The sequence below is a fragment of the Python bivittatus genome, unplaced genomic scaffold, assembly GCF_059951505.1.
Source record: "Python bivittatus isolate LINGU-HERP-01145 unplaced genomic scaffold, Pbiv_v1 ctg000480_np1212, whole genome shotgun sequence".
NCBI lineage: Eukaryota > Metazoa > Chordata > Lepidosauria > Squamata > Pythonidae > Python > Python bivittatus.
The window spans coordinates 28,169,091-28,193,764 of NW_028277075.1; the positions used below are offsets into that span (position 1 = coordinate 28,169,091).

At 37.5% G+C, this 24,674-nt stretch overlaps 1 protein-coding gene across 4 annotated transcripts in view; it reads right to left on the bottom strand.

Annotated features, from left to right (window-relative positions):
• Positions 1 to 689: 689 nt before the first annotated feature.
• SIPA1L1 (signal induced proliferation associated 1 like 1) overlaps positions 690 to 24,674 on the bottom strand; it is a 208,294-nt gene continuing 184,309 nt past the window's right edge. For all 4 annotated transcript variants that reach the window (XM_088145570.1, XM_088145567.1, XM_088145568.1 and 1 more), the window contains 5 exons: positions 10,271 to 10,493; positions 6,567 to 6,713; positions 4,331 to 4,445; positions 3,214 to 3,295; positions 690 to 2,051 (listed from right to left, as the gene is read on the bottom strand). In XM_088145570.1, coding sequence (XP_088001696.1) covers positions 1,908 to 2,051; positions 3,214 to 3,295; positions 4,331 to 4,445; positions 6,567 to 6,713; positions 10,271 to 10,493 — 711 coding nt within the window. In that variant the 3' untranslated portion in view covers positions 690 to 1,907. The remainder of the gene's footprint in view (positions 2,052 to 3,213; positions 3,296 to 4,330; positions 4,446 to 6,566; positions 6,714 to 10,270; positions 10,494 to 24,674) is intronic.

The window sequence follows — 24,674 nt, forward strand, 5'->3', positions numbered from 1 at the left end:
AAAAGAAAGTCAGGATGCTTAGAGATGTTAGCAATATTTCCCATTTACAAATTACCTCAGGCATTATATAGATCTCCTTCATACAAGTTACTTGGAGGGGGGGAAAAAACCCAACTCAAAGACATTCTAAAAGAAGCACTCCAGAAATACTTTCAAATCAATCCTCTTCAATGGTCCAAATATAATCAGAAAAACATCCCAATGGGATTATCACCACAAATTAAGCTTTAGGTCAAAGCAAACCATGTGGGTTTCTACAATTATTAAGAATTATGAAAATGCATATCAAAGAAGGCTAGGAAGACTCAATGGCAGTGGTTAAGAATATTTCCAGCAATGAATGGTAGCTGGAACATAGGAAAGAGGAGAGTTTATGAAACTGACAGACATAGGCTGTTCTTATCAAGTGTGGAAATGTGTAATGAGCATTTTCACGGTTGCATGCAGTGGAGATCACAAACTAAAATTCACCATATGTCACTTGAAACAATGTTTAGCAGGCTGCAGTATACACACTGTTCCCTCCCCACCCCAATATTAAAAGTCCTGCAGGTGTGACATTTTATGGTAAGTTAGCTTCCCACCACACATACTTAACAATAGCCAGTTTTATTGAAAAATCCATATATAAGATAATCAAGACAAACTTTTGTCCTGGAAGGAAGGAAGGAAGGAAGGAAGGAAGGAAGGAAGGAAGGAAGGAAGGAAGGAAGGAAGGAAGGAAGGAAGGAAGGAAGGAAGGAAGGAAGGAAGGAAGGAAGGAAGGAAGGAAGGAAGGAAGGAAGGAAGGAAGGAAGGTAGTTTGCATGCTTTAATAACAGTTGTCCAATTGTCTTTTCATTTGGGGCATTAACTGGAAAACTACTGAAAATCAGTTTATGTCATATTTATGCCAAACAGAGTAAAAGGTGTAGATTTGCATTTTTAACTTCTTAATATATAGATTATCTATATATATATATATATCAGTAAAGGTGCTAAGAAAGAATTCTAGCAGCCACTGAGAGCTATCAATAGATAATTCTCAGTCAGCAGGAATTAAGTATTTAAGAAAAATTAATTCAATAATCAGAACTGAATGACCACTGAAAGATGGATTCCTAGCTGGTAAAAGACAGAATGATTCTTATAATAGTAGCAATTTCTCTCTTCTCCAGAAAAGGAATATGCATTTAATATATCTACTTTGTGATGTTTATCTCAAGCTCTTCCACTTGAGTAGGGGTAGGGGCATCAAATTTATATAGATGTGCAAAAACAGAACTGGATAACCTGATGTATCCATAGCTTTGTGCTGGCTATACTTTATACACACATGCACGTGTGTACACACATTCTGATATTCTCTGGGCAATGATTCTGTACAACAGGTATGGAGATAGCATTCATTAAGAGACACTCAAAACAGTTCACAACCTCTTGCCTGTAGTATATTCAAAACAATAGAAAGGAAGCATTGAAAAAAAATCTTTGTTTTCTAGAAGTTGTAATATTTACTAAAGCAGCAAGAATAAAGCAGATTAATCTGAAACTAATACAAAGTAATGAACAGAATTAGAGGCAAATGGACAGTTATTCTGGTCCACTTTCCAAGTAATTTTATACAGAACAGGTAAATAGAATGTGCAAAAAATCTAAAGACATTCACATTTTAGTAGTTAAATTTTTATTTCCTTTAAAATTATTTTTTCTTCTTTTCCTATAAAAGGCATTCAGTGATAGTTGATCTGCAATAATTCTGGGTGCTTGCAGATTTGTTAAAATGAAACAAAGGAAAACCAAAAAAGGTACCCCTAATACGAAACATATGAAAGTGCTCTGACTGGGTTTTTCTAATTTAGGATGGTGTTAAAGCTAAGTCCCACTCCAGAGATTTTTTTGCCAATGTGTTTGTTTCATGTGTGCTATTAGCTCATATCAATTGTGTTGAAAACCCATTCAGTGAATTTCTTCAGTTTTTCAGAGGCATTGTGCGATTCCTCTTGTAATCGTAAGTTATCTTCCCGTAAATGTTGTACTTCAGCCTGAAGATTGGCTTTGTCTTCTTTTTCCTGGGAGGTGACCAAAAGACAAAAGATGTCACAGGTGGATTTTACACCATAAATAATACTGGCATCATAAGTTCAGATGTTTATTATAAAGGTATTCCAAACCAGTCCTGGCTTTTTCCTCTTAAATTGATGGGAGATATTTTGTCAGTTTTTCTAGGTATATAGTATTTTTCTTCCTCTCCTTCTAATATATGCTTTTGGGACCTGTTAATAAATCTTTTTTTATTTCTAAAGCAAGACTGAGGAATCCCTATCTTAAAAATATCATTGGATTTCACAAGATTTGGGTGAGCTCATGTGATTTTGGCAATAACAACAACAGCAACCACAACAAAAGAAATCTGGAACACTTAAAAAAGAAGCTGAGGAGATAATCAGGGCAGCTTGAGAACAAGACCTGCAAACTAATACCATCAAAGCCAAAACTGAACCTATTTTCAATAATGTCAAATGCTGATTATGTAAAATTATGGATGAAATTGTACATTATCTCAGGGTAAAATTACTTAGACTATAAACACTCCCATTATAGAGTTGCAAAAATGGTCCATTGGAATTTATGCAGAACATTCAGCTCGACTGTTTGTAAAAAGTATTGGGACTGGGTACTGCAAACTAGGCAATATTGAAATATTGTGAGATTTCAAAATTCACTTAGAACATAATACACCAAGTATTACTGTTATGGAAAAGAAGAAAGGATAGTTCACTGATGTGGCAACCCCTGGAGACAGTTGAACTGGAGAAAATAACAAAATATCGTTATTTACAACTGAGGTTGAAAGATTATGGAGGAAAAATTGATTATCATACCAAATGTAATTGGAGCTCTTGGTGCAATACTCAAAGGATTCACCAAATTAGAAAAGTTAAACTTACTGGACTGGACACTACTTATTTTGCAAAATAACTAAGCTATTTGGAACAACCTATATTTTATGGCAATACCTCCATGACTGTTAGGTCCATGGTTAGGGTGTGAATCAAAGAAGTCAATACCTAGTTGATGGATGTTGCTTAAGGTGCTCACAGATGTTTTGTAGCTAATCCTTAATATTCTAAAGCGAACTGCAAAAGCAGACTTGTCAAGTGACCGAGACCAAACCAAACTGAGCCAAACTGAATATTTAGTACAAGCTGGCACTGAAACTGACATACTTACCTTCTTTAAATCTTCCTGCAGCATTCTCAGCATACTCTCCAGCTGGCTCACTTTAGAAGCAAGAGAAGGAGGGGATTCTTTACTGCAGGAAGGATGAGACAGAAACTGAGTTGCAAACTTTTCTTAATATTTATTTCTTAATCACTTTATGCAGTGATTTATTTTTTAGTTTGGTGTTACATCATAATAAACCATGAAAAGGATCAGCAGGAACAAAAAGCTCTGCTAAATTAGATCACGGGTCTATCTTCTTCAATGTTCTAATTTTAATATTGGCTATTGAAGTTTTCTGAGAAATTTCCAAGCAATGGTGGCCTTCTTAATAGTTGTTTGTAAGAACACACACACACACGACTGATTTAACAAAACACTAATTTCACTTTTATTTTTTTAATAACATAAAAATTTATACTCATTGTCACATACTATAGTAAAGAATGCTCTCAACCTGCTGCATCATGTTAGGCATGATTATGTTACATCTGTATTCAGCACATTGTGGTTAGAGAATGTGAGCGATCTCCTAGTTCTCCAGTCCTTTTATAGCCTGAATGCAGAATTTAGTTCAACAATAAATTTATTTCATGGTTAATTGATGTTTAGAAAACAAGAAGAATTAGCACTAGTTCTGTGGAGGTAATTATTAATTTCATATTCTATTTTTCACAATAAGTAAGGGTAGGAACTTTTAAAATATACTTGGCATATGATGGTAATAACTTAAGTGCTCTACTTTCAGGTTACTTATAATTTTTAGCCAAACCTTTCTAGAGTTGATACTATACCTTTTTAAGACTTAAAAGCTGTATCTGCTCTTTGTTGTAAATAGTACATTAAAATATCATTTGTCTAGAACATACCTCTCTTCTTCTCCATTAATTACACAATCACTAAATGAAATGAACTTCAGATTCTTAGATAATGTCTCAAACTTATAACCTAAAATATATATCCAGAAATGTAGTAAACTCTGTCCCCTTATGCTGAATTCACACTTTCAGTTTTCCATAAGTCAGAATGCATATATTCTAAATTTCTACAATTTACAGATTCTATTGCACAAAATGATTTTCTGAGCCTTCTTAAAACGGTCATGATAGTTCAGCATATTACTTACCCAGTGTAAGGCTTCATCTGTGCAGGGAGCTGGTCTTCAGCTTGATCGTTACTGGAAGCAACACTGACAGGCCTGTGGTTTTCATCACTAGTAGCAAAATAGGATGCTCGCTGGACTGGAGAGAAAAAGATAAACGCATATGCCAATGTTCTTTTCATTAGACCATAAAGAGATGATGCTTTACCATGGGAACAAAAAAAAAAGGCTGACCAAAAAAAAAAAAGTAATTTTCTGTAGCAAAGCCAAGAAAGGAGCATCAGCTGAAATGTAGTTTGGACTGCACAAACTGCCTCTGGTAGCACATGGAAGTACTTTAGGAGGCTGCAAAGAGAAATTGGTAAAGCAGGGCTTCTCCATAACATTTGCCCTGAAAATTAACTCCATTTGGCTCTTCCTCTTCCTGGAATGCCTTGAATCTATCTAGGTATTATACAAAATGCTACTTAGAAATTGGTACTTGAGTTTCATTGTTTCCTCTTCCTTTTTTTCTTTTTGCAATTGTAAGGTGTAAACCAAGAGAGCATTTTTTGCAAAAAAACCCCTGATTTTATATAAGCCTCTCTAGGCACATTTTCAACTAAAAAAGGATACACAAATATTTAAATAAATAAATATAAGTAAATAAAGAAGCTATACCTAATAACGGAATGCCAAGTTTTAGAAAGATAAGACTGAAAATCTAATTATATTTACATTAAATTGTGCAGAGCATTACAGTAAAAATATGTCATAGTAAAATTAAAATCAGTAACAGGAGCTGAAGATCTACTCCTGGTGTAATTGCCTAACTTTTTAACTTCTTTCCCACACTTTTGTCTTTGAGTTATGTTTGGAACCTGTTCTCAGTAAGGCCAGGTAATTTCTGGAATCTAATTAATGTACAGGTAATTCTTGTTTAGCAACCACAATTGAAACCTGTGAAAGCTGTGTTGTTAACTGAAGTGGTTGCTATGTGGGAAATCACGTGACCGTGAATGTGCTTTCTTTTTCCCCAAACCATTGCCCTTTAATGCTCACCCTGGCGCTGGGATAATTAGCAAGAAGAGAATTAATGTTTGTATTTATATTCGTTAGAGAGGAAGGGATTACAAGACAGTAAGCAGGCACACAGTGGGGAATACACATCAAAAGCAATACACTGATGCCGGCAACTGTAAATGCACTATGTAAACAGCCTGGGGTATTCCCCATTGTGGCCTTACTTACTCTCTTGTAATCCCTTCCTCTCCAATCTCTCTACTCTGCAAGGGTAGGGGGAGAAAAACAACAGGTCAGGAACAGGACATGATTGAGGAATGCTGCAAAGGTCATAAATGTGGGCATTGGTCATAAAGCCACCTAGAGTAACGTAAAAATGATATGGGCGGCTATATAAAGCGAATGAATGAATGAATGAATGAATGAATGAATGAATGAATGAAGAGTTATACTTTCAGCACTGTCGTAACTTCAAATGGTTGCTGAACGAGACAGTCAATAAAGAAAGGTCTACTTGTATTACATATGCAAACCCAATTTGTACAGTCTTTCTCATCCAAAAGGGGGAAAAGGTAGACCAGTTTACAATCAGGTTACAGATTATTTTAGAAATACACCGAAACATGGCATGAACAAAAGACTGCATGTCAGCTGTATCCTTAATGCGGAGAAACAATCCACTTCAAACCACTATGGAAACAAACTCCTACAAGTCATTGTCTGATATTTCAATAAATCATAGGTAAGATTAATCACAGTCCAACAGAAGTGAAAGTTTACCTCGCATTCGCAATTGAGCTAACGTTTTTCCTTCAACAAGACACCAGCGTATTTAGAAACTTTACTCTATGCGAACTAAAGCTGAAGCCACAAAAAGAAAACATTCGTGGCATACAAGTTCATGTATTTTGAGAACATGAGTTCGCACACTACTTTGGTGACACATTTCAGCTGTGATCAAAATACAGCTAAAAGTTCTGTGTTCCTTTTACTCTTTCTGGTCTGGTGGCAAGAGGCTGTGTTTTGCAACCATGTATTTCTACAAAAGCAATTGTAGAATTCATAGTGAAACAGAGATTGAATTCAGTAACACTAATAATAACTGAAGCATATAAACAAAAGAAAGCAAACAGCATTTCAACCATTGCAGATGAATTTGGGTTTCAGAACCGAAAATACTAAGCAATGAAATATATAACAAATAAAAATTCATAAGTTGGGGTGTGAACATCATAAATAATGAACTGCAAACTCTTACCTTCAAAAGCTTTGGCAGCATCTACCAAATTTGACCAATCTAAATCCGAAGCTGAATCAGGCAAGGGCATGAGCCCTGGATCTGGCATCGGCTGCCTTCTCTGCTCCTGGATATCTGTGAGGGAGCTGTCAGAGGCGGAGAACTCTCCTAAACCACAAGGGGTGGAAAAAGAAAAAAAGGAGCAGTTACGACAGACATTAAAAGCAAATAATCCTGTTCTTCATTAGAAGACAGAACCAAGACTGAATGGGATTGTTCTTTTTTAGATGAAACAAACCTTCAAGTTGGCCTTGCTTTCTACTGAAGAAGAATTAACTCTCAAGGATATGTTTCCCCCTCTGCCAATCAGAAAAGGATCAGCAAATTTCTAAATCCCAAGGTATTCATGAGTTAGGCATCAGGTTTATTTTGTTTTCCTACAAATGTTACCAGATGAACTTACTGTAAAGCATCCCATTTATCGTTAAAAGATTATTAAAAATTGGCAAGTTGATTCATGATTCAAGTATGATTGACAATTCAAGCAAGGCTATTTCAAAGTTATATATTTAGCATTTTGAGATAAAACAGCTTTTTTCCAATTGCTTGATCAAATTGTTTCAGTGGACCAAGGCTCTAAAGAACTCTAAAAATAAAGGGTGCAACCACCCCAAAATAAAAACAAATCATTACCATTTATTCCATTTAGCTTTTCTGTTGAAATCAATGATAATTAAGAGTAAGTTACTTTAACTGAATAGTACAGTAATAGTAAAAGTATTAGTAGTAATAATAATGATGTATATTAAGATATAGTAGCTTACTATCTTACTCTGGACATTAATGAAAGGGTGTAATAAACTTTTTCAGTACTTTTTAAAGTGATCAAATTTGTAAAAAGAAAAATCAGCCAGTTTAGAGAGTAAAGAAGATAATCTTGACAGAGGTAGGCAGGCTTCACTGCCTAGGCAACAGGGACAAAAGTATTTTTTAAGTCCAGAACATCCAGACATCTCCATAATTCACTGAACTATAAGAAAGACGAGGAGGTACAGTCGTGTGAAAAACAAAGTACATCCTCTTTGAGTTCTGTGGTTTTACGTATCAGGACATAATAAAAATCATCTGGTCCTTAGCAGTTCTCAAAAGTAGGTGAATACAACCACAGATGAACAACAACACATGACATATTACACCAGGTCATCATTTATTTTACAAAAAGAAAGCCAAAATGGAGAAGCCATGTGTGAAAAAGTAAGTACACCTTATGATTCAACAGCTTGTAGAACCACCTTTAGCAGCAATAACTTGAAGTAATCATTTTCTGTATGATTTTATCAGTCTTTCACATCATTGTGGAGGAATTTTTGCCCACTCTTCTTTACAACATTGCTTCAGTTCATTGAGGTTTGCAGATATTTGTTTATGCACAGTTCTCTTGAGGTCCCACCACAGCATTTCAATTGGGTTGAGGTCTGGACTTTGACTGGGCCATTGCAACACCTTGATTCTTTTCTTTTTCAGCCATTCTGCTGTAGACTTGCTGGTGTGCTTGGGGTCATTATCCTGTTGCATGACCCAATGATGGCCAAGCGTTAGCTGTCGGACAAATGGCCTCACATTTGACTCTAGAATATTTTGGTATACAGAGGAATTCATGGTAGACTCAATGACTGCAAGGCGCCCAGGTCCTGTGGATGCAAAACAAGCCCAAATCATCACCCCTCCACCACCGTGCTTGACAGCTGGTATGAGATGTTTGTGCTGATATGCTGTGTTTGGTTTTTGCCAAATGTAGTGCTGTGCATTATGGCCAAGCACCTTCACTTTGGTCTCATCTGTCCAACGGACAGTGTTCCAGAAGTCTTGTGATTTGTTCAGATGCAACTTTGCAAACCTAAGCCATGCTGCCATGTTCTTTTTAGAGAAAAGAGGCTTTCGCTTGGCAACCCTTCCAAACAAACCATACTTGTTCCATCTTCTTCTAATTGTACTGTCATGAACTTTAACATGCTAACTGAGGCCTGTAGAGTCCGAGATGTAACTCTTGGATTTTTTGCAATTTCTCTGAGCATTGCATGGTCTGACCTTGGGGTGAATTTGCTGGGACATCCACTCCTGGGAAGATTGGCAACTGTTTTGAATATTTTCCACTTGTGAATAATCTTTCTCACTGTAGAATGATGGACTTTAAATTGTTTGGAAATGGTCTTATAACCCTTCCCAGATTGATGGGCAGCAGCAATTGCTTCTCTAGGATCCTTGCTGAGGTCTTTACTCTTGGGCATTGTGTTAACACACACCTCAATGCTCGAGACCAGCAAACTCCTAAAACTTTGGCTGTTATAGAGGTAGTCACACTTGCTGATGATCAATTGATCAAGGGCATTTGATTAGCAGGACCTGGCTGCTACTTAGCCTCTTCATACCTATGGAAGGAGTAAGGGTGTACTCAGTTTTTCACACATGGCTTCTCCATTTTGGCTTTCTTTTTGTAAAATAAATGATGACATGGTATAATATGTCATATGTTGTTGTTCATCTGAGGCTGTATTTACCTACTTTTGAGAACTGATACAGACCAGATGATTTTTATTAAATCCTGATACGTAAAACGATAGAACTCAAAGAGGGTGTACTTTCTTTTTCACATGACTGTACAGCACAAAACTTCTGTTACTGCAGCCAATAAAAGTACTTGTAGGCAACCTGTGGAACTGATGTCATGGTCTGGTCTACCTAGTAGGGCTCATAGCCACTGAGTTGGCCTATCAACAGGGCAAGTAAGGGGAAATACGCAACTGATATTAAAGACTGACGCGGGAGTTGCCGGTCAGAAATGATTGGCTCTCCAGCAGTTCGAGCCCAGCTCTGCGGGACAGGGTGAGCTCCTGTCCCTTGTCCTAGCTCCTTGCTCACTCAGCAATTCGAAAGCTATTCCATCTGCTAGTAGATAAATGGGTACTCCCGTTTAGATGGGAGGAACCGGCGGTGCTGCGCAGGGGAGCAAAATACCGGTGCTGGCCGAACTCCGAATGCAGCCAGCATGAGCAGCGAGGAAGATCTACGGAGGAGGAAAAGCCCGGATGACCCCCTAGCGACCCCTGCCGGTCACACAGCGTAATTAATTGTATAATTGTATTATATGTACTTTGTGAGCCGCCCAGAGTTCCCCATTGGTGGGAGATGGGCGGACAATAAATCGAATGTAATAAATAAATAAAGTAATAAATAATAAATAAATAAATTTCTAAAGAACATAGAACACTCATAAGCAATTTAGAATCTTATAAGCCAAACCAATCACCTTCAGTTGTGATCCTAGGCAATAATGTGTCAAGCAGCATTCCCTTGAAAAAGTATATTCAATATTCCATATTAGCTAAACACTAACAATTAAAGGGAGCTCAATAAACTACAGTATTCTAAATTCCAAAGTTATACAAGCAATGAATAATAAATGCCAATTTGGATATGTCAATAAATACAAATGCAGGTTACGAATACTAACTTAACCTTATGCAAGAAAGCCAGTTGGATGAATTTGGGCTAGTCAGTCTCCCTCAGCTCAATCCACCTCACAGGGTTGCTCTGGGGAAAATAGGAGGCAGGAACATTATGCATGCCACCTTGAGTATTACAAAATAAAGGTGGGATACAATAATAACAACAACTATGTAAACAAAAACAAAACATAAATAGTTTAGATGTAGCATCTTACTTACCATGTAAGGATTTCATTCCCAATGTGTATGATGGCCTTCTTAGTGGTAAGGACTTGGGGAGAGAAGGGTATGTACTGGTGAAAAGAACATCATTTGGAAGAGCTTGGTCCAGAAGAGAAGCTCGTGAGGGGAAGAAATGTTCTCTTTGACTGCTATAAATACTCTCATCTGACAGAGTTCGCTGCAAGGCACGCCTTGAAATAGGAGTGCTAGGGAATGAAGACTGAAAGAAGAGTAACACAAGAATAACTTATACAAGAATGTGTAACACTTCCTTTAAAAATGAGCCACTCTTAATGTAATGTTTTATATCATGGATTGGCTTCAGAATGATTTCTAGGGGTGCAGTTAATCTGCACCAATTAAATGCTTACTATGAGAATTCTTTTTATCCTGCGCTATAGAAAAACATATTGGAAAAGTGTGAAAATGTGGTTTTTTAGTGATATTCTCATGCTTTTGATAACAATATGGTATCCCAATCTCTTGAAAGCCACTGGGACTACTTCAATAAAGGAGTCAGCTTTATTATTGTACAGCATTTCAAAAAATGTACATACTCCACAGTTGGAAGAAAGAAAGCACACCTTTCCCCAAAACTAAAAGCATTTTAGAAGGCTCAGAATCCACAAGTGGTAGGTCACTCCCTTAAGGAAAACAGGTTTATGCATGTACACCTGTACCTGTTGGATGAGTCTGACACTTTTAAAAAAACAATTAACTGGGTACTTCTGCACTTAAGTGCTGACACAGCTCCCTCTTCCTCTTCCTGCTGATATTCTGTCCCCGAGAGTATACTGTGAGATAACAATTTATTGTTGTAATTATCCCATTTAAAATATATATATATACTGCAGTAAAAGCTGGCTCTTCAGTTTCAAAATTCAGTTCAATTAAACTATGATCACACAAATGAAACTGATGAGTTGAACTGTTTTTTTCGCTGAACTCCAATGATTTGGCTGTGCTATGACAACTCTTTCAGCCTAGTTTGAGGCATGTTTAATTAGATGTATGTTTTGAGATACTTTCCTTATTAGCCATCTTTAGGATTATAGTGTTATTTATTTGAGTTGGTTTTTTATCACCTACTCATAAATTAATGATAAAAATAACTTCCAGAGGAGGTATGGTTAACTGAAGATGTTTCTGAGAAAGCGGAGCCAACGACCGCAGCAAAGACCAAGGAACCAGTGAGTAGACTGGTTCCCTCGGAACCTCTCCGGATAAGGAGAGGACAGGAGACTGCCCACATGTGCTCTGGATGCTGCTCCTCACAAGGAGACTGCAGGAGACCAGTTTTCTGTGGGTCTGAGTGCCAGGCGACAAAGGGATTAGCCATCTTGTTTGCAACTGTGGCGGAGCCTTTTAAAGGACACTAAGTTCGCAAACTTCACTTTCTAATCACTTTCAGAAATTGCCTATTAACCATTTTAAAGCTATTAGAGACCTTTGGAATGACAAATTTGAAAAGTCTTCCTTTGGTGAATTTATCTTCAACTCTGAACAACAACAACAAAAAATTAATTATAAGCTTAAGAACTTAAAGAATTTGAAGTAAACAGCAAAAAGTTAAATAAGATTTTGATCTTAGAAAGTGTTGGGCCTAGCCCAAGGAACTCCAAGAAACAATGCTAATTCAGTTCAGCTATGTTTATTAGCTACAACCTCTAGCAAGAATCTTCCCAGACTAAAACCCCAGTTCCCAAAGTCCTCCAGCCACAACAGTGTGAATTCCTCAGGGAGGTGCCAGTCTCATCCTCTTGATCCTCCCATGCGGTTCTGGCGAGCTAAGAAAATGTTTGTCTCCCTGAGCTTGGCCTTCATAATTCCATTCCATCACAGAAAGTTATAAATGGATTAAGGGTCCAGATAAATTTGGAATATTGAAATTTTCACAGTAAGACTTTGGAATTAATTATAAAGAACAAACAGCTTCTCATGGGAAATAGATCTGCTTTGGTTTTTGGAAGACATAACAGAGATAAACAATTTCATGATTTAAAAACTGGATACTAGAGAGGACTAAAGATTTTAGTAGAGGAAAAAAATGCAAGCCTATAATATGCACAATGCTATAACAATGAAAATACTGAAGGAGACTTTTGGAGAATGGAATCAGAAACTAGTAGCCACAATATCAACAGTCAGTAATTATGTCTGCTTCTATGGATAGATTATGTCAAAAAGATGTTATTGAAGAAATGACAGATGTAGAGATGGTATCGAATGTAGATTACAACTGACAGGCCAAGAGAATGACTTCAAAAAGGATGTTTCACTGGATCTACAAAAGAAATTGGCTGATGTTTTAAAATTCAAAAGGGAACTACAAATGATAACCAAGAGAGTGACCTGGACAATTTTTTCTTATTGGATTTACAAAAGAGGCTTGTTAAAGCCTTGAAGAACTCTGTGGGATGGGACAAAGAAGAAATGAAGAGAAATCAAATCCTATGACAATATTTGAATGAACTAAAGATTAAGACTGTTAGAAGTAAAAGGAATATAAAGTTGGTTTATTTGATCAAGGTTAAAACACGATACGATGTTACTTCTGGCAACCTTTTATGGACTTTCTGCTGACACCAGGACTGAAAAGATGATACTTTATGGATTTGTCTATAGATAAGGGATGGGTCATGGGATGAAGAGATAATTGTTTGTAACCTTAGAGGGGGTGAAGAGTCACTAAATTTGTTTATACTTTTTTTTTTTTTATAATGTTTTTTTTATTTTTACAACAAATACAAAACAAACATAAACAAACAAAAACATAAAAAGGCATAAAAAAGCATCTTCCATTTTATACCGTGTGTCAACCAGTTAAACTCGTTGGTGCCCCTTTCATAATCTTAAATTCTCATATCATCTATTCAAAATATACTTGTATACTTATCAATTAACAATTATTAATCATTCATAGCTAATCTATAAAATCATATATTACAAAAAATTTTAACTTTCAATAGGATTAGTAATACATCTCCATCTATCTATTATATGTGTATATATATAATAATTAATATCAAATTTCTATTATAAAATTTCCTAATCTATTACATTACTATATTTTCTCATCTAATCATTAATAAAAACAAATCCCGTGTCATATAAAATTGCTTATCTTCTTACTCTAATTTCAAATCTCAATTTAACTCATCTCTGCACATTCCATAATTTTGAATAACTTCCTCCTGCATAAGTACTTTTTAATTTTTCCAATTCTTAAGAGTTACAATTCTAACCAATATCAGTTACAGTATCAATTACAATTCTAACCAAGTTACAGTTCTAACCAGATTTCACTACATGTTATACAATTTTTAACTATATATCTCAGATTTATACTTTATTCCAGCGCTTGCATAATTTTGAGTTCACCCTTTTCATTCAATATCCCAAAATATCTGGCTGTTCATTCCTTTTTTCTATATTATTGGATAAGAGAAAGCAATAATAAGTGTCCTTTTGAACATTCTGCTTTTGGAAGCTTCTGTCAGTTCCATCATTGTTGTATTCCCCTGATTTTCTCTTTAAACATCTGCAATAGTTTCTTTCAATATTGTTTTACTTCTTCTTTTTGTACATTCTCTTAGTACGATTTTCCATTATAATCTTGTATAATCTTTTTCTCACCCTCAGTGCCAAGAACAAATCTGTCTCTCTTCATTTATCAGTTGATTAACCCTTTTAATTCTCAGTTTATAGGCCTCACAATAATTCCGTTTAATGTTTCTGATTTCTTGTACTATTTCTTCCTTTTCCAATGATCCCGTTTTATGTTTAATTAAGTCCATTTTAGCTTTAATATCTTTTTTCTTTTCTTTTTTTTTTTTTTTGAGAGTTTCTGCAGCTCTTCTTCCAATTTTTTATAGTCATCCTCAATAGTTTAAAGATCTTTTTCTGCATTGTGTTTCTCGTATAGTCTATTATCTTGATAAACCTTCATTGAGTCAAAGGATTCTTTATCTTTGTTCTTGCCAAAAATAAGAGAAAAAAGAAGCAAAAGGAGAGAAAAAAATATGTAAAAATAAAAATAAAATTAAAATAAGGAAAAGGCTAAGCCTCTTTAAAAAAAAAAATCCATCTGGGGGGGAATAGAGAGCAAAGCAGAGCTTCTAGCAGAAAAAAGAGCTACTGCCACTAATCAAGGCTCTTGTGACTGGCTCAAACTTTCCATCTTAATGTTTTCAAAGTCGCTTTCAACTCCACTTTCTTGTTTATAGTTACGGATGGCACCTGTATAAACATGCACATCCCACTATCTTTTTAGAAAGCACAGGGTCTTTGAGCGTGCGTCACAATGAAAAAAAAGCACTAAGTCGCGCCTCTAAATGGCAGTGCAACTTTCTTTCATTTACTTTCTCTTAACTCCACTTTCCCCATTTCAAAGTCAAAAAGATATAAATTTCTTATAACAATAAAGAAATCTTAGTAAAAAAAAAGGCTTAAAATAAAGAGTTATTGAGTATTAAAAAGAGAAAGCCAATCCAGTTAAAAATATATTTTTTTTAAAAGAAAAACATCTTGTCAATTCCACTAAAAAGGGAAAGTTGAAAAGAAAAATTTTCTCCCCCTTCTTTTTTTTAATAGGGTTCAATCTCGCCGCTTAATCCACTTTTCTTCACTTTTAAAAATCTCTTTAAGTTACTTAAGGTGTTCTCTAAGAATAGTTGAATAGTAAAAGTCCATCTCACCCAGTTGACACCCTTCTCTTCCATCTTCCTTTGGAGCTGTCCCGGCTTTCGCAGCCATTTTTGGCTGCCTCTCCTCCGCCGGCTTCAAGAGCTTCTCCCCGGATCGATCTGGGACTTGCGGCGTCCCTGAGATCCGCGGGACGCGCCCTTTGCGTTCGCCATCTCTACGGGACGGCTTAGGTCCATCGGGACCGTCCGGGAGAGGAGATATCGGCTGCCATCCTGGGAGCCCAGGATCGCCCGCCGTATCGCCGCGACGCCAGCTCCGCCCCCCCTCTAAATTTGTTTATACTTGTTGTGATGAAGGTTGGAAGTCACTTCTTTATATATATTTTTTATTATATTCTTACTTTTTTATTCTTTTTCTTTTTTCTTGCACTTTTTATCCTCTCTTCTCTTTCTTTAAGTTTAGTTTGTGTTAGAGTTTACTATTATAATCAAAATTCTTTATATATATCTATTTAAAGTTAATGATAAAAACAAATTTAAAATAGCAATTAAACCAAACAAGTACTGTAAATCAAGTAGAATGAATAATTAAAATAATAGTTAAAAGCCTATACAGGTAGTCCTTGACTTATGACAGCAATTGGGACCGGAATTTCCATCGCTAAGTGATGCAGTCGTAAAGTGAGACATCACGTGACATCACTTAGCGACCGCAATCCCAGCAGTCCCGGTTGCTGTCATTAACTGAGAATCACAGGCCATTAAATGAGAACCCACCCCAATCCAAGCCATTCAGGACTCAATCCATCTCAGCCCCTAGCCTCTGTAAAGTAAGGGACTGCTTTCAACTCCCCCCCATCTATCTGTCCCCCATCTCTGTCCTTCTGGCCGCCCTGCACTCTGCCTTGTGGGGTGGCAAGCAACCCCAGAACCATGCAGCTCTGGGGCTGCTTGCCATGCCCCAGGAAGCTGTAGCTGCCCCAGCCCAGTTCCTTGCCACCCTGTACTCCAAGACCCCTGCTGCCCTGTGCTCTGCCGCCCCAGCTGATCTTTGTTGTCTTCTTGCTCCAAAAAGCCTCTTTGTAAAAAGCTCCTGCAGCATGGTGTGCCAAAAAGCTTTAGCTTTGGAGGCCTAAGGCTGGCCTTGTCTACCCAGCAACAGAATATGGGACCAGTCTACCCGCCTTCCCAAGGAGGAGGACAAGTCTACCCACGAAAAACGGAAGAGAGAGGGCTGAAGGGGGTCAAGGCCTGATTTACCTGCCTATCATGGCTGGAGGACCAGTTCCCAGAAGTGGGCTAGTCTACTCAAGGGGGAAAGAAAAAAAAAAGGGAGGGAAGAAAGGGGTGCTGTTTTTTCCCCCCTGCAGCGTGAAGCAAAACCCCAGCCCAGCTCTGCCCAGAAGCTCTTTGCAAAGGGGCGTTCCGGCACACTACTGCTTAGGTGCTTCCCCCACTCCACAGCATGAAACAAAAGCCCAGCCCAGCCCAGCCTTGCTCAGGAGCTTTTTTGCAAAGGAGCTTTTTGGAGCAAGAAGATGGTGAAGGTCAGTTGGGGCAGCAGAGCAGAGGGCGGCAGGGGGCCAAGAGGGTACAGATGGGGGGAAGATGGATAGAGTTGAAGCGCCCCTGGGGTTGTAAGTGTGAGCAGGCTGCCAAGCACCCAAATTTTGATAATGTGACCACAGGGGCGCTGCAACAGTTGTAACTTTGAGTACCAGCCATCTCTTTTTTCAGTGCATTTGTAATTTCGAACGGTTGCTGAACGAATGGTTGAGGACTGTCTGTACAAAAGATATGTTTTAAGGGCATTTTTAAAAAGCTGATAAAAATGTTAGGCCTCTTGACTCAGCACAGAACTGGAGCAGCAACAGAGATCAAAGTTCCCCACTAGATGAGCTTGCAGGAATTCTAAGCAAACCTCCTAAGATGATTTTAATAAGCATGGAGGCGTAATACAGAAATAACCATTCTCTCAAGTAGCTGGAACCTGTTAGGTTCAGCCCAAGAAACTCCATGAGATGGTTCTAGATTTGCTTAGTTACTTTATTAGCTGACACCTGCTAGACAGAATCTCACCAGACTAACTCTAACTCCCAAAGTCTGCAACTAAACACTCCGAATTCCTTAGGGTGGTGCCAGTCTCATCCTCTTTGCTTTCACATGCTCAGGCTGTGGGCTGAGGAGATGCTTCTCCCCATGGCCTTGAACCTCCTCATCCAAGTCTTCCATCACAGAACCTTAGCCATGTAGGGCTTTAAACTTAATTTCAGTTCTTAATTATGGTCAAAAACCAAAGATATACAAGTCAAATAATTAATAACATTATTAAAAACTCATAACATCAATACAACATTAATACTAGATAGTCAACTCCATATTAATTCTACAGACAGTACAAGAAAATTTGGAAAGTTTTGAGATTAAATTAAGAGATTAAGTCACGATCTGACAATATGTGCTGAAGACAGAAAAAGTCTGAGGCCTTAGAAAATCAATGATTAATGGAATTATATAATGAGTATAGATGGTTATATGAAAAATCTGATATGTAAGTAAATGAGCTATGGTTTTAATAAGGCTGGTCTTCATATAGAATTTTATTTCTCTACAAATACAGCTGATGGTAACATAGTAAAACACAATAATGTCATACTTCTTGTATATTTTGACTGAAGTATCTAGCTGCACTGAAACTAATATTATGCTTATGTGTTATCAACTCCATGTCACCTCTTAGCAACCATATAGACAGAGTTTCTCCAAGTCTATCCAGCTACCTTGCTATGGGTCATCCATTTTTTTTTTAGATTTTTATCTCCCCCTTTTTTTCCATGTACAACTCAAGGCGGCAAACATACCAATACTCCTTCCGCCTCTGTGAGTTAAGCTGGGCTGAGAGAAGTGACTGGCTCAAAGTCACCCAGCTGGTTTTTCATGTTTAAGGCAGGACTACAACTCACAGTCTCCTGGTTTCTATGCCAACACCTTAACCACTATACCAGAGAGGCTCTTCTTTTTCCTTCCAACTTTCCATGTGGAATATGGATTTCTCAAAGGACCTGGTTCTTCACATAATGTGCCCAAAATATGATAGTTTGAGCCTGGTCATTTGTGCCTCGAGTGAAAACTCTGGATTGATTTGTTCTATGATTCATAGACAAATGTGTTCTGTTGGTTTTCATGGCATGCATGGTTTTCTTAGGAATCTTCTACAACACCAAAATTCAACAGTGTCAATATTCTTTTCATACTGTTTCTTTAAAGCTCAATTTTTTGCTTCTACAGATTGTCACAGGGAAAACCTGCACATTTCTGATCTTTGTAGATAAAGACATAACATGACATCTGAATACAAGTGGTCCTCATTTAATGACCACTTGTTCACTGACTGTTCAAATCTGTAACAGTATTGAGTGGCAGTTACGATCGGACCTCGTACTTATGGCTGTCGCAGCATCCCACGGTCAAGTAATTGTGATTTGCGACTTTCCCTGCTGGTTTCTCACAAGCAAAGTCAATGGGGAAGCTGGCAGGAAGTTGAAAGTCATGGTCACATCAAGTCCTCACGTAACAATCTGCACGGTCCTTGTTTGATGACAGAAACCAGGACTTCCAAAACTGCCATTGCTAAGTGGCTCGGTCACATAGTTTTTCGACTCACGACCACATTGCTTAATGACAGAGTTTCCGGTCCCAATTAGCACTGTTAAATGAGGACTACCCTGTATCTTTTCCAGGGCCTTCATTGCTACTCTGCTAAGTGCTAGTCTACAGCATATTTCTTGATTATCCCTAAAAGGCAGAAATATTCACTTTTAATATTTTGTCAGTTCTAAGGCTGGTTGTTGTAACCATTGTCTATTTGGTTTTCTTTATATTTAATTTTAGTCCTATTTTTCACTGTGCTCTTTAACTTTCATTATTAGAGCTTGCAGATAATTTGCATTTTTAACTACCAAAATAGTATCATCAGCACAGCACAGATTATTGATGTTTCTTCTCCAAATTTTAAAACCATACTTACCTTCTTCCAATGCAATCTCCCTCTCTATATATTCAGCATATAATATATAAGGAATAAATAAGAAGATGCAGCCTTATCTCATTTCTTTGCTGACCTGAAACCAGTTTATTTTTCATGTTCCATCCAGATGTGGCTTCCTGTCCTGCATGCACGTCCTTGCATAAAGACAAAGTGATGTTGTACAATTTCCATTTTTCTAAGGACAATCTACAGCTTGACATGGTTGACCCAATGAAAGGACTTTCTACTGTAAATGAAGCACATTGAATTCTTTTTGGTATTCTTTGGCTTTCCCAATTATTCAGTGTGCATCAACAGTAAGGTCTCTTGTTCCCTGGCCTTTTCTAAAGTCAGTTTCAACATCTAGCATTTCCCTTTCCATGTAGGAATCTACTCTGCACTGGAAGATCCTAAGCATTATTCTGCTAGCATGTGAAATTAAGAATATTATATGATAGTTTGCACGCTTTCTTAAATCTCCTTTCTTTGGTATTGGAATGTACGCTGCTCCCTTCAACTCTGTTGGCCACTGTATCATTCTTCAGATTTGTTGGTACAATTTGGTTAAAACTTTTATAGATTCTTCTTCTGTTGCTTGATATATTTCTGTAAATATTACATTAGTTCCTGTAGCCTTCAGATTTGATAATGATTAGCAGGGTCACTCAAAACATGAAGTTCATCCCAGCTGCCCAACTAAAGCAAGTAGGCACCTATATTGGGCAGCAGTGACAGAGGAAGATGCTGGAGGTGGATTACCACTTTAGTGACAGCAGTAAAGGCATAATTTCATACTGTGCAGGAGAGAAGAATGATGAACCACTCCTGCATTTTACCAAGAAAACCACATAGATAGACAAGAAGCTAACAGATTGATTGCCTAAATATATTCCTCTTAATGAACAGGTTGGCCCTCTGTATCTAGAATTCTCTGCCTTGGCTCAGTCAAAACTCAAAGCTAGTATTTCTTTTGAATATCCATAACAATTCTATTTTTGCAAAACAGGTCCTTTCCGCTTGGTACTAAAATTGTCAACTAAAATTAAAGAGCTCAATCCAGGAAGAAGAAAGTAATTTTCACCAATAATTTAGGATATTAAGCCACCTCACAGTTTAACTCTAATTATGCCACCTTCTTGAAGAGGGACCATATTTGGGACACTGGAACACTTAAAACATTTTTCTCAAAAATGTGGGTTGTATATAGACTCCAAAACTACACTGTTATTGTAGGGCCCTATCTGAGTGCCAAAAAGAAACTGCATTTGAGCTTTAACTGTAAATAATAATTTAATTGCTACTGGAATATATAATGTATCTCTACATCAGTAAAAGCCCAAAATAGATTTCTATGAATTTTCAAAACATAGTTCAGATGTGTCATCTGATTCTGACTACCAGAGGCATGAAAAATTACCAGTGCTCTCAGGCAGTCTGCAAGGCAGTACACTAACAGAATTCCCACTCTATGCCTCTTTCCAATGCTGAGATGCACACACACAACATAAACACAACATAAGTGCCACCCAGAGTGTGAGATGGGCAGCTATATAAATGTGACACATAAACAAACAAACAAACCAGTTCTCTTACAGGTATTGTTGTAATGGTGTGTAGCAATAACCTTGGGAGACATGATGAAAGCCGCAGTCTGGATAATGGTCTGATAAATGAAATCTGAACTCAAAGAAGGGGTGGGGATGGAGAAAATGTCTCAGAAGGGGCCCTCCTTAGTTTTCAGGAGAGTAAAAGTAAGGGAGAGGAGAGGTACTTTCAGACTTGAAAGATTCTGTTACTGTAAGCTTACAATAAAGGTTTGTTAGTACTCATGGTTGGCGCTTCTTGCCTGGACCACCTCAAAGCCTGACAATTATGAACCATAGCAACACTACCTTCCTACCTCCTTCTCTGATTTACAGTTACAGAGTATCTACCTAGGAGAAACTGGGTTCATATTGGCCCACCTGTCTCTCCCAGTCAGGTCTGTTATATAAGCCAAATTGGCTTTCTCATCAATAATCAAATAGAGATCAAATTATGATCTCTATTTTATTTTGGACCAGCCTGGTATTACAGAGGAGCAAGATCAGATTCTTTAAGGAGCTGGAACCACTATTCAAGGACTGAGAATTTACAAAACCTTTTGAAAGGGGAATAGCTCTTAAATTTTTAAACTTCCAGCCTCTAAAAGGACCTGCCAATGCCAAATTTTCTATTTCCTGCCATTAGTGTGATTGCTGCCCCAAATGTGTTTACATGTTATATATAGCACAATCCTATATATGCCTACTAGGGTTATGAAATGCTCTAGAGCGCTAGGGGTGCAAAAATAGTACCTGTAACTCCTTAACGCATATCTATCTTTTCCAGGGATTACATGGTAGCTATGCAAACCCAGAAAAAAGATGTTGCTGCTTTAACAGACTAAGAAAGGTATTATTATCATGTTTCCACATGCTTTATATCATCTTTTCTGGAACTGAATTCAAAGCACTGTACAGTCCAAATGTATATTAAAAAATGTCATATTGAGTTCAATGAAGTTTACTTCCAAGAGAAAAGGTACAGAAATACAGCCATTGTTGCATAAAATAATTTCAGCAGGTCCTAAATCTTATTCTACATCAGTATTTAATTCACTTGTGGCCTATTCCCATATAAGTTCATACAGGGGTGAGACATCAGGAGATTCAAAGCCTTAAAACATTTTTATGATATTTATTTGCTATATTACTTAGATAATGGATAGAATAGGACACCACTCCATACTTCTTTCTTATCAGTTATTCCTTTACCAATAGAAAAAAAATATATAAATAAGCCTCAGAAGTATTTGCTTTTATTACTATGACTTGAAGGTTTTCAGCCTAAACTGGATACTGGAATCCCACAGGATAAAATGATAAGTATAGGTGCGAAATGTCATGATTTGGAAGGTCCCTAAAATACACTAAAAAGTTTTCTATTTATTGTAGCAAAGGCTTTTTGCAATAGCATAATATTGGCCCTTGCATGTTATCTAATGCTGTGACATTTATATCTCTGAGTACTGCATTACCAGTCTCTCAATCATCAATGCCAAATATTAAGTATTACATAATTAGGAAGTATGTTCACCTAGACATCTACTGACTGAGTTTGTAATAAGAATTACCCTCAAAATCACATGCTTACTAAATAATTTGCCGCTTCAAAATTATATCCTTCAATTTTTAAGAAGTATTATTCATTTATAGTCTTCAAACAATGTGTTGAAAGCACTGAAATGTGATAGAACATAAACTAACAGGATTTGCTAAAAAAGGAAATATTTTTCTTTAGAAAGGACAACTAAGCCATATACAGTGGGGCAAAAAAGTATTTAGTCAGCCACCAATTGTGCAAGTTCTCCCACTTAAAAAGATGAGAGAGGCCTGTAATTTTCATCATAGGTATACCTCAACTATGAGAGACAAAATGGGGGAAAAAATCCAGAAAATCACATTGTCTGATTTTTAAAGAATTTATTTGCAAATCATGGTGGAAAATAATTATTTGGTCAATATCAAAAGTTCATCTCAATACTTTGTTATATATCCTTTGTTGGCAATGACAGAGGTCAAACGTTTTCTGTAAGTCTTCACAAGGTTTTCACACACTGTTACTGGTATTTTGGCCCATTCCTCCATGCAGATCTCCTCTAGAGCAGTGATGTTTTGGGGCTGTCGCTGGGCAACACGGACTTTCAACTCCCTCCAAAGGTTTTCAACCAGATGGGGTTGAGATCTGGAGACTGGCTAGGCCACTCCAGGACCTTGAAATGCTTCTTACGAACCCACTCCTTCGTTGCCTGGGCGGTGTGTTTGGGATCATTGTCATGCTGAAAGACCCAGCCATGTTTCATCTTCAATGCCCTTGCTGATGGAAGGAGGTGTTCACTCAAAATCTCACGATACATGGCCCCATTCATTCTTTCCTTTACACGGATCAGTCGTCCTGGTCCCTTTGCAGAAAAACAGCCCCAAAGCATGATGTTTCCACCCCCATGCTTCACAGTAGGTATGGTGTTCTTTGGATGCAACTCAGCATTCTCTCTCCTCCAAACACAACGAGTTGAGTTTAGACCAAAACGTTCTACTTTGGTTTCATCTGACCATATGACATTCTCCCAATCCTCTTCTGGATCATCCAAGTGCTCTCTAGCAAACTTCAGACGGCCCAGACATGTACTGGCTTAAGCAGGGGGACACGTCTGGCACTGCAGGATTTGAGTCCCTGGCGGCATACTGTGTTACTGATGGTAGCCTTTGTTACTTTGGTCCCAGCTCTCTGCAGGTCATTCACTAGGTCCCCCCATGTGGTTCTGGGATTTTTGCTCACCGTTCTTGTGATCATTTTGACCCCACAGGGTGAGATCTTGCGTGGAGCCCCAGATCGAGGGAGATTATCAGTGGTCTTGTATGTCTTCCATTTTCTAATTATTGCTCCCACAGTTGATTTCTTCACACCAAGCTGCTTGCCTATTGCAGATTCAGTCTTCCCAGCCTGGTGCAGGTCTACAATTTTGTTTCTGGTGTCCCTCAACAGCTCTTTGGTCTTGGCCATACTGGAGTTTGGAGTGTGACTATTTGAGGTTGTGGACAGGTGTCTTTTATACTGATAACAAGGTCAAATAGGTGCCATTACTACAGGTAACGAGTGGAGGACAGAGGAGCCTCTTAAAGTAGTAGTTACAGGTCTGTGAGAGCCAGACATCTTGCTTGTTTGTAGGTGACCAAATACTTATTTTCCACCATGATTTGCAAATCAATTCTTTAAAAATCAGAAAATGTGATTTTCTGGATTTGTTTTCTCATTTTGTCTCTCATAGTTGAGGTATACCTATGATGAAAATTACAGGCCTCTCTCATCTTTTTAAGTGGGAGAACTTGCACAATTGGTGGCTGACTAAATCCTTTTTTGCCCCACTGTATATCTTTACTTTGCCTTGTCTAAAAATAAGGACTGAGACTGCTTTCAACTATATGTATTCATTTAGCAAAGGTTACATGGACAAGTATCCGAATCTGGTGGACCATCAGCTCATCATATTGTTTACACTGTAGAACAAAATTTGTAAGAGTCCTTACCTACTGAAATATGACTGAGTTAAAAAGAAAGGGGGAGGGCAGAGGAACTTCATAAACTTTTTTATCAGTTGCAAAAAGACTTCTTCCTTGGCCATTTTTCTTCTTCCTTCTCTTCTAGAGAATCTGCCAATAGAAGATGAGGAGACACTGCCCAGCACCTCATTTAAGTGGCGAAATACTTCTCTAGTTTCAAAAAATGTTGAGCATTGTCACCTTACCTCTTTTTTGGGGGGGGGGGGGACAGAGCAAAGGCTAAGTAAAGAAAAAGGGAAAAAAGGGAAATCCAAAGGGAAAAAAAACAATATCCTTTCCAGAGGACAGCTAATCTTTTCCAAGGACAGACAGTCTTACTACCCTTATTCATTAAGATGAAGCATATTCAAAGAAAGGCTAACAATAGTAATAGTGTCATACATTTGGCAGGGCATTTGTTTAACTGCACGGCAATCATCTATCATCTAAATAGAATTATATTGATTACAAAGATTTCCACAACAGACATGTACTAGCCACTACTACAATAATCAATCATTCAAATTAATAGGGATTTTATGGAAAGGATAACAGCTTGTTTGACAAGTCATGAAAGGGATGTTCATCATTCCCTTCGCAAAAACAAC